This window comes from Grampus griseus (assembly GCF_964374135.1).
Source record: "Grampus griseus genome assembly, chromosome: 6".
Taxonomy (NCBI): domain Eukaryota; kingdom Metazoa; phylum Chordata; class Mammalia; order Artiodactyla; family Delphinidae; genus Grampus; species Grampus griseus.
In genome coordinates this window covers 24,036,237-24,046,362 of record NC_139000.1, presented here as the reverse complement: position 1 = coordinate 24,046,362, position 10,126 = coordinate 24,036,237, and the positions used below count along the sequence as shown (strand labels likewise).

The following is a 10,126-nucleotide window of genomic DNA, read 5'->3' as shown; positions in this document are numbered from 1 at the left end:
TTGAGACTCGAGCTTGAAACTCCTACTTTTTCATATCATTCGATCTCAATGCCTTATGAAGATCTGTGAAACCTCCTCACTGTATCTGAGGGGGCATGTTCTCTCTGTTTCTGAGGGTTCCAGGAACACCTCCCCCAGCTGCAGGGACTTCAAGTCCTTAGGCTGTTGCTGGAGTACTGGGGCAGTTCAAGTTTCCTGACAGGACTGGGGAGTGCTCTGGGGCACCTCTGCTCCTGATACTTCAGGGTGATACTACATCATTGCTAATTTTGGCAGCTCTAAACTATTCTCTTAGGGCTCAGAGTCCCCCTCTAAGGACCTGGTATTCACACTACCAGCAAGAGCCATATATTACCTCAAATTTATATTTTTGCAATATCACTTTACAGAGCTAAAAGCACTTTGGAAGAACATAATTTGTATATGCACACTAACTTACTGTGCATAGTGTTTGCCTCTCATAAATACGTGCTAATCACAGCTGTAAACTTATCAGTATACCGTTAACAAAAACAAACCTGATTTCTTTCTTAATACTTTTAAAGCAAAATTTTTAATTTTAGCAATACACATGATCTGGCTAAGATTTAAGGTGAGAGAAGGCCTTCTTATGAATTATCCCCTACAGCACCCTGTACAGTGCCTGGCATAGAACCTAGAGTCTGGCAAACTCTCAACCAATGTTCTACTGAATGAATGAATGAACAAGTGATTAAAGAAAAGAATGAGTTACTTAGTGCCACTTAGTGCCAAATGTAACACTTGGTGGAATACCAGATTGTAATTGTTGAAGGATTCACAGGAAATATATGAGATCTGTACAGTCTACTCTACAGACAGAGACCTCAAGGTAGCCTCTTTCCTAGATGGAGTTTTTCTGAAGTAATATCAGAATAAATTTAAAGTAATTATCATTAACTATGCTTCTTAATGAGAAGATGTTTTAGAAAAATATGATTTCTACTTTTAAATGTTTTCCAAAAATGAAATCTTTGTTACTTAAGAACTCTTTCTCCTCCATACTCCTTTGGGGGCAGAGAAAGAGCCTGAAGATTGTTTTACACAGTGGAAAGGGCACAAAGCTAAGAGCTGGGTTCTAGTCCCAGCCCTGTCATTAACCCTAGGACAAGTCTATGCGATAGAGCAGGACACCTATTCTACCTCAGAGCACTGGAAAAATTGTGTAAGATATTAAAAGAAACACTACAATATAGCAGAGTTGGCAGAGTGTGGAGTCAGAAAGATCTGAGGTCAAATTTTACTAAACTTCACGACTTTTGAGTTGGTCACTTTTGAACCTTACCTTCCCCATCTGTGTGAAACTGTTCAAAATAATGTGAAGCTATATGAAAGCTGATGTGAAGTGCTTGTGAAATAATATGTGCAAAAAGACTTTGTCAAATGTAGAGCACTATGCTGGTTATTGTGATATCTGAGATATTTTAGAAGTCATAATTTAATTCAACAAGCATTCTTCTAGAGTCTATGTGCGGGCTTCCCTGGTGGCGCAGTGGTTGAGAGTCCGCCTGCTGATGCAGGAGACATGGGTTCGTGCCCCGGTCCGGGAAGATCCCACATGCCGCGGAGCGGCTGGGCCTGTGAGCCATGGCCGCTGGGCCTGCGAGTCCGGAGCCTGTGCTCCGCAACGGGAGAGGCCACAGCAGTGAGAGGCCCGCGTACCGCCAAAAAAATAAAACAAAAAAAAGAGTCTATGTGCAAGGCACTGTGCTAAGTGATGGGAAAATACTACACAGATATAAAATTTTACTGCTAATAAAACTAATTGGTCAAATTCCAAATAGTGAAACAGGGATACTTTTAATGATCGGAGCACTGCAGCCCGAGATTTTTTTCTTAAAACATTTGGAAAGAAAAACATTACAACATGAATTCTATCATACTGTTACCATTAATAGCAGCTTAATAAGTATTTAATTTCAATGTGGTCAGCCAAGTTTAAAAAATTTGGCAATAGAGCAGTAGCGGATGGAGGGAGAAGGGGAGGAAGAGCTTCGGTCTTTCTGTGATCTCCTGTGGTTGTAACATACAACTAACTGAACTTCAAATAAGCCACCTGCCCTTACACTGAAGATTTGCTCGTCCTTACAGAGAGGACCATACACTGTGGAAGAAGGGAGAAGACTCATTTTTCCCGCTCAAGCAACTACATTCTCAAAAGTGAAAGCCCTCTTCATGGAAAAGTGACTGTCACAGAAAAGTTTAAAGACAGATTTCTTAAAACAGGAGAAAACTACACTGTATACAGCAGGTAGTTTAGGACTCTTTAAAAAACTTTATAAATACATATTGTAATATACATAACCAAAGTGGGAAAATTTCAAGCCATGGTACCAGTTTATAAACTGAAACTTTTCAAGCCATCTTAGCAACAGTTAAGTGAGTAAACCACATTTCTGAGCTCCAAAGCTGTGCTTTAAAATGCAAAGCACAGCAAGTCCTCTCTTGTCCGGGCATTCTGTATGGAAGGCTAGGAGGCTTCTGCTTCTTTTCCTGGGCTCTGTTTGCCAGGCACAGCTGAAAGGATAGGAGGCCACAGCTGAGCTAAACTCACAGTCAAGGTTGAATTTCCTAGAGAAATCACTGTGGTTTAGAAACCAAGTCAGTCTGCTGAAGGCTTCAGATCTTCAGAAATGTCACGGAAAGTCCTTTAAGAAGAAACACAGAATGATTAATTTTGCTTTCGGAAAAAGGGAAATAATAAAACCACAGAGAAGGAGGGGAGGAATGGAGGGAGGGAGGGAGGAAAGAAAAATAGCATCTAACCAGTAATTCACTGCCACAGAATATCTTATTTTTATAATTTGAGAGCCTTGATGAGGTTATGTAGTCACTGTTTTTTCCCTGATATTTTCACTGAGTATTGTTTCAAAGTCTGATAGCTGTCTCTCAATCTTTAGTAACAAGAACTCCAGTTTTTTGGAGGGTCCATCCAAAAGACTATTTCCCCAGACTCTCTTGAAACTAATGACCATGTGACTAAGATCTGGCCAATTCGAAGTGTTGAGTGACTTCTGGGCAGTGTACTTAAAAGAGAAGGGTAATCTTCAATCCTTCCCCCTTCTTGCTGACTGGAAAGTAGACACAATGATGTTAAAGAGAAAATCACTAAGAGACCAAAGATTAAACGTTAGCAGGATAACTTTTATTGCAAAATAGGAAAACTGACCCAGCAATGTCCAAGCTCTGAGGATTGTGGTTCAGGGCAGGAGAAATGGGGTAGGTCTCTTCAACAGATGACCTTGTACTTGTACCGTCTCTAACCTACATCAAGCAAGCCAAGTAAGTGTAGCTAATTGGCAGGCAATATCTGGGTTGGATGGAGGTGGTCTGCTGCATCTTTGTGGTGCCTACCTTAGGACTATAATAGCTAGTTGGCCTTTGCTACATAATTTTTATGCCCAAGCTAGGATGATATCACCCAGCCAGCTCTGCATCTGTGTTGGCAGCCACATGGCCAGGTCAGAGTTTATCAATGAACATGAGCTCAAGCACCCATCTTAGATGAAAAGACCTCACACCAAGGCTGGCGTTAAGGTGGGGCAAAGCTTGGCATGGATGTTTGTGGAACAGACACACTAGTGCTGATCTGCCTGCCTCTGCACTTCTTACACCCAAGAGAGAAATAAACTTCTGGCTCATTTAAGTTACTGTTATTTTAAGTTCTACTGATGGTGGATTTTTTTGAGTTTGTGTTTTGGTTATAATACAGGCAAATCTATCTTAACCGATACAGATATGAAGCACAAGTTTATTACCATCCTTTTAGATAGAGGGTGCCTTGCTCCTTTACAACAATATCACCAATTAGGAGGGTTCAACAGGCAGGGCAGAGGTAAATTAAAGACTAACCCTTTAGCACAATGTAGGAAGTACTTTAATGTCAAGAGGGGCACAGGTAAAATGTTACAGAAAAAAGATTACATTCAAGGATGCTCAGTTATCTCAAGGCTCCTTCACTGCATGAGGCCCTACATCTGAAGGAACAGCTCTGAGGAAGGGGTAAGCTTCCTGGCTATGGTTCCTGTGGCTCTGAAAGGGTTTATATGTGACATGACTGAACCCCACGTTGAATATATGCTGATAGGTCAAAGAATTGGAATGAATTTCTTTCCTTAAATATTTTTATTTATACCTGGAGAAAAATTCCCCTAAACTAAGGTTTATACAGACACAAATGTTTTCTATATATATATTAATATCCATCTATCTCTACATCCATCAAATCAGGGTTTCTCAACAGCAGCACTGTGGACCATTTTGTGTGTTGTAAGATGTTTAGCAGCATCCCTGCCTCCACCTACTACAGCTGTGATGATGAACATGTCTCTAGACATTGCCAACCGCCCCGAGGGGAGCAAAATCACACCCTCCTCCCAGAACCATTGCTCTAGATAGCTATCTACCCATTTATTTATATATCTATTTTTCACAGTCTCACCTAAATTTTTGTTGTTACATTTGTGTATAGGCAAAGCTGGCTACAAGTTGCCTCAGACTACATGAATTTCAAGTAGCACTTAATTCTGGGAAGCCCTGGAAAACCTTTAAAACCAATAACCAAAAACTTGTCAATATTTCAAAGCATTTTCCAACACCCAAAACGGTTCGTAAACTCATTCTTTGATATCTTTTCAACTTTCTAACATACCTGCAAATTTGAATCTCTAACTCTTCAATTCCCTAAATTATGAATGAAAATTTCTGCCTCAGGGCAAAGATGCATGAAATAACATTAAGACTGTAGTTCGCCTGGCGACTGCTTTCTGTTGACAAGTAAGCTTAGCTGTGACCTTGAAATTCATACCTGCTATTCAATTCTGCCTCCAGGCCAAGAAAGTCTCCAGAAGGACTCAGAAGAAAGAAAACAAAGTGAAGCAAGCTAAGAAAACAGTTGCTAAGTGTTTTCTATCTCAACAGAAATAGAATGGGGGGGGGGGGCGTGGGGGGGGTGGTAATGTGTGTGTAAAACCCTATAGAAGTAACACTGATCTTAACTGAACCTCAATTATCTCCTGGAAAACAAACTCCATAAGCTAGAGATAGAGAAATAATTTCTTTCTGGCCTCATCAAAAGGCACAGTACTAACTAATCTGCAGGGCTCATAAATCTGTAACTCTCTAGATTAGGAAGAAACAAAGGAATAAATATTGCATTGACAGTATTTCCTTCTTGCTTTCTTTAATTTTTTTTTTTTTTTTTTTTGGCCTCGACGCGCAACTTTCGGGATCTTAATTCGCCAACCAGGGATTGAACCCAGGCCCTCGGCAGTGAAAGTGTCGAGTCCTAACCACTGGACTGCCAGGGAATTTCCTTAACAGTATTTCTAAAAATGGCAAATATTCTACCTAAACCATCTAAATACAGTATTCTTTCCCATACCATAAGGATTATTACGCCCCTCTGAACCATAGTGGTAGAATTTCTCAAGAACAAGCAATGCACAATGGGGCCACATGAGACTGGGGGGGACAGAGGACTGCTGTTAACATTTTATAGTTCCTTTAAGAGCAATGGAGATTGTGCGGTGTGATTTCTCATTTACAATCTCTGCTCCTTGGAAATATTTTGGGATGTGCTTCCCCTAAAGTTTCAATGAGATTTTTAAAAATCCATTTATGTGAATGTTTAAATCTTTTGATTTAACAACTCAAGAGTTGTTGACTCCCAGCCTCCCAGAGAAGCAGAGTAAACTGTGGATGTTTAACTTACTTTCGTTGGCTCAGGATAGCAAGTGTGTATTTCCTAGACCCTCACCCGCACATCTTGTGACAAAGCACATGTCATCACTATTATGTACATTCCTTCCCTTCCAAAAATTTGGAATAAAGTTCTAAGGCTGGGGTTTACCATGGCCCCTCCTCTTTTTATCGGCCTCACAGTTATACTGCAAAAATCTTTTAATCTGATCTGCTCTTGGTTTCACTAATCTATTAATTCATCAGATTTTCATTGAGCACTTTCTATTTGCCAAACACCGTGCCAGGAATGGTAACACAGCTGTAAACGAGTTAGACATAGTTCCTACCTTCAGAAAGCTTACCAATTAGTGGAAAGACAAACACACATTTATATAATAGGTATTAAGTTAGGATAAGTGGAAGATGCTATGGGAACACATAGCAGGGACACCTTATCTAGTCTAGAGAGTTCTAGTAATGCTTCTCCAAAGAAGAGTACTTTAAGTAAAGGTTATGATACTGGACTTGGCTAGAAAGGGGGTAGTATTCTTTACAGAGGGGAAAACATGTGCAAAGATCTCACTGACTCCAGGAAACTAAACAAGTTCAATATGGCTAGAAAAGAAAACGTAAGGCAGGCAACAGAGAGAGATGAGTCTGCTGAGGTAGACAGAAGGCACGAAAGGTCTGATGGGCCAATTTAAAGTTTCAAATTCACCTTGAAGGCCATGGGAAGCCACCATGGGAATTTTAAGCAGCAGAGGCATTTAACAGTTATGCTCCAGAAAAACCAGAGAACAAGATGGGAGGGAAGTAAGACTAGAGGCAGGGACCAGTGAAGAGGATGTTGAAGAAATCCTGGCATTGGGTCAACACCATTGGGAAGACAGAGGAATGAACAGATTCAGGAAAGTTTTTAAGTGACAGTGTCAAAGGAGAAGCAACCACCAACGGAGGGGGAGTAGAGTACAGCTCCCTTCCCATCTCCAGTTCTCTTTTTTCCCTCATTTTCCTAAACTGGAATGATGGGGAATACACTCCAACTGAAATCCTTAAGGTTAATGTAAAGATCTGGAGGAGTGGTGACTGTTTTTTGGAGAACATCTTCATATCTTATTTTGCAAAGACAAAAATAACTCCTTGCTCTATAAAAAGTAGGATGTGTTACACCGTAGCTTAACTGCCAAATACTGATCTTTCTTGACTTTCTTGACCATCATATTACATCCCAATAAACCCACTGTAAGTTGAAAATATCCTAAGTCAAAAAGCATTTAATACACTTAACCTAAGAAACATCACAGCTTAGCCAAGCCTACCTTAAACGTACTCAGAACACTTACATTAGCCTACAGTTGGGCAAAATCATCTAACACAAAGCCAGTTTTATAATAAAGTGTTGACTATCTCACGTAATTTACTGAATGCTGCACTGAAAGTGAAGAACAGAACGGTTGTCTGGGTACTGCATGATTGTAGGCCTATCAGTTGTTTCTTTACCTGATCGTGTGGCTGATTAGGAGCTGCGGGCTGCCGCTGCCCAGCATCACGAGAGAGTATCGTACGGCATATCACTAGCCCAGGAAAAAACCAACATTCAAAGTTTAAGTACAGTTTCTACTGAATGTGTATCACTTTCACACCATCACGAAGTTGAAAAAGTCGTAAGTTAAACCTTCTTAAGTTGGGGACCATTTGTAATTTCTTTTATGAAAAAATACTGAACTTTGATTGAACTTTGGGTATTAAATCATGAAAGATAATCACAGTCAGGTTAAGATAATGCTTCTAAAAACAGCAATGAGTTACTAATTACTCTATCCTAGAAAAAGATAAAGCTGAGTTCCTAAAGGGCCACATTCCAGCTGTCACCTCCGGTCATAACAAGGTATGACAGAGGGCAAAGGAAAACTTGAATACAGGTAAGAGCGTTCCCACAGGAGTTCCCGCGACATGCCCTTACTTTCTCCTTACAGGTTTTTCTGAGCTTTAACATTCAGAGGTTGCTGCTCAGTTTTTGGTAGGAGTGAAATAAGTACATCAAATCAAGTCTGATTATCCTGTCCAAAAATCAAGAAAGGACTTGAAAATGTGTGACTGCAGGGTGTTTTGATCCTTCCCCACACCTCCCAAACAGCCCCAGTGTTAATAGAGAACAGGGGAAGCCATAGGTTCTGATTATTGAATCAAGGCCAAAATAGTTGGGAGCCCAAAGTTGTGCTGTGTCTGCGACATTCACCCTTGTGAAATAGTGCAACCACCACGATCAACAGTGAGAAGCAGAGAAAAGGGGTCCACCCTCCTTCATCTTTCCTTAGGTGGACAGTCATTCATCCATCTGAAGATACATGGCAGTACATAGAAATAGCTGTGCAAATGGGTCTTCTCAGCCACCAGCACCTCCCTCTGCAATCAGAAGGTATATCTGCCTAATGGAATGAACAATCCACCCTCCATTCTCACACTGAGAGTTCCTAAGACAAGCCAAACCCTTCCACAGCTCATGCCTCTGTAGAGACTATTCCCTCACAGCCCATTCATTCCTTCAACTAGGAAGAGCACTTTCCAAGGTTGACAGGTGTGGTGGATACACCAGTAACTAACATGGACATGACCCCGCAGTAACAGCAACCACAGTCAAGCGGGAAAAGACAAAGAATCAAGTGTATAAGTGAAAGTCGTAGGAGAAAGGAAAGGTACAAGGTGCTATCTGTAAGAGCATTAAACTAGCAGAAGGACGTAACCTAACCTTGGGGGTAGCGAAAGCTGCTCCCATGAACTGACACTTGAGTTGCGATCTGAAGAATGATTAGGAGTTAACTAGGCAAGGAAAGATGGGGGAGGGGGAGAGTGTCCAGACAGAGAAAGCAGCGTGCTTGAAGTCGTAGAGTTTGAATGGAGCTGGTGTCACTGAGGCGCTGACACAAAGCCAATGTGGCTGCAGCTCAGACAGGGAAAAGTGTTTCAGAATTCGTGAAGCAGGCACAGGTAGGTCATGTAGGGCCTTGGAAGGATTTTGATCTTCCTTGTAAGAACAATGGGAGGCCAGTTTTGGTAAGCACAACCAGATTTGCCTCCGTTCTGAAAAGAAAACATCCGCTGCAGTATGGAAAAGGGACTGGAGGACAGTAAGAGTGGACACTGAGAGACCGGCTGGGAGACTGAGATGCCTGCAGCAGTCCAGGTGAGAAACCTAACAGCTGGGCTCAGGGCAGGTGGAACTGGGGAAAAAGGGGAAAGGACAGATTTGCGATAAAACTGACAGGACTTGGTATAGATGGTTACTGAGGAGATGGAAAGTCATAAGGATGACCTCACACTGGCACATATAATTAGAGGGTAACATCTACTGAGGAAGGAAACAGAGGAGAATGTTTTATCTTGTGGGGGGTGGAGGGGGGAGATGATTAAGGAAAAAAAAGATCTTTAGTTGTAACACACCAGCTCACCTGCTTATTACTATGTGACTAGAGGCAAGTTAACCTCTCTAAGCCCTGATTTCTTCATTTATAAAATATGGAAAACAATCTTTCCTAACCTCACATGAAAACATTGGACAGATTAAGTAAAATAAGATAACGCAGGTAAAGTTTTATCACAGAACTTGGCATGCTGAGTCCCAATAAATGTCAGTGGTGGTTGTTTGTTACTATTTAAGAGGTCATTTAGACTTTCCACTAGAAAGTGCTGTGTTGAACACATAGTTCCTTCAGGCCCATTAGAATGCCAGTAAAAAGTGTTTTTTTAAAGGCATAAACCTACCTGAAAAAAGAGGAGAAAAAAAAGAACATAAGAGGTTAAGAGCAACAAATTTTTAGAAGATGGAAAGGAGATGAACAACGTCTATGACCCAGCATAACCTAAAAAGCTGAATCCTAAGCCAGGAGTTATTCAGCAAAATTGCCCATTAAGCCTCAGGAATTGGTGATATCAAGTAACTTTGGAAGTGGGGTTGAAGGTGGGACTAAACACAGAAGGGCTGCTTTAAAGTGTGTTTAAAAAGCAGTAAGACCAAGCTGTCAAACTCTGGGCAGGAGATTAAAAGATCTTTCTCTGAGGAATTTAGCAGCCCCAAAGGGAAACCAAAAAGCACTGACATCAAGGGTTGCACAAGACAATGGTCCTGGCAGATTATAGTATGGTAATATAATAACCAACCCACAGGTAATAATACCATAATGTACACATAACAACCAACCCACAGATCCTGAGTAGTTCACTCTTAACGTAAGCCAGGAGTCAAAAATATCCGACACCTGCTATTGTGATTATGTTGTGTTAATATGGTGAAGGTGAAGGGATATTACAGATGTAATCAAGGTCCCTAAGCAATTGACTTTAATCGAAATGGCAATATGTTCAGTGGGCTAGGTCTAATCAGGTGAGCCCTTTACGAAAGGGTCTTAGCAGTCAGAGACAGAAGTCA

The 10,126-nt window shown here is 41.1% G+C and overlaps 1 protein-coding gene across 2 annotated transcripts in view; it reads right to left on the bottom strand.

Annotated features, from left to right (window-relative positions):
- Positions 1-1,799: 1,799 nt before the first annotated feature.
- Positions 1,800-10,126, bottom strand: part of TMEM245 (transmembrane protein 245) — a gene marked incomplete at its 5' end in the record, with an annotated part of 99,429 nt that continues 91,102 nt past the window's right edge. For both annotated transcript variants that reach the window (XM_082656573.1, XM_082656574.1), the window contains one exon: positions 1,800-2,666. In XM_082656573.1, the coding sequence (XP_082512699.1) occupies positions 2,621-2,666 (46 nt within the window). In that variant the 3' untranslated portion in view covers positions 1,800-2,620. The remainder of the gene's footprint in view (positions 2,667-10,126) is intronic.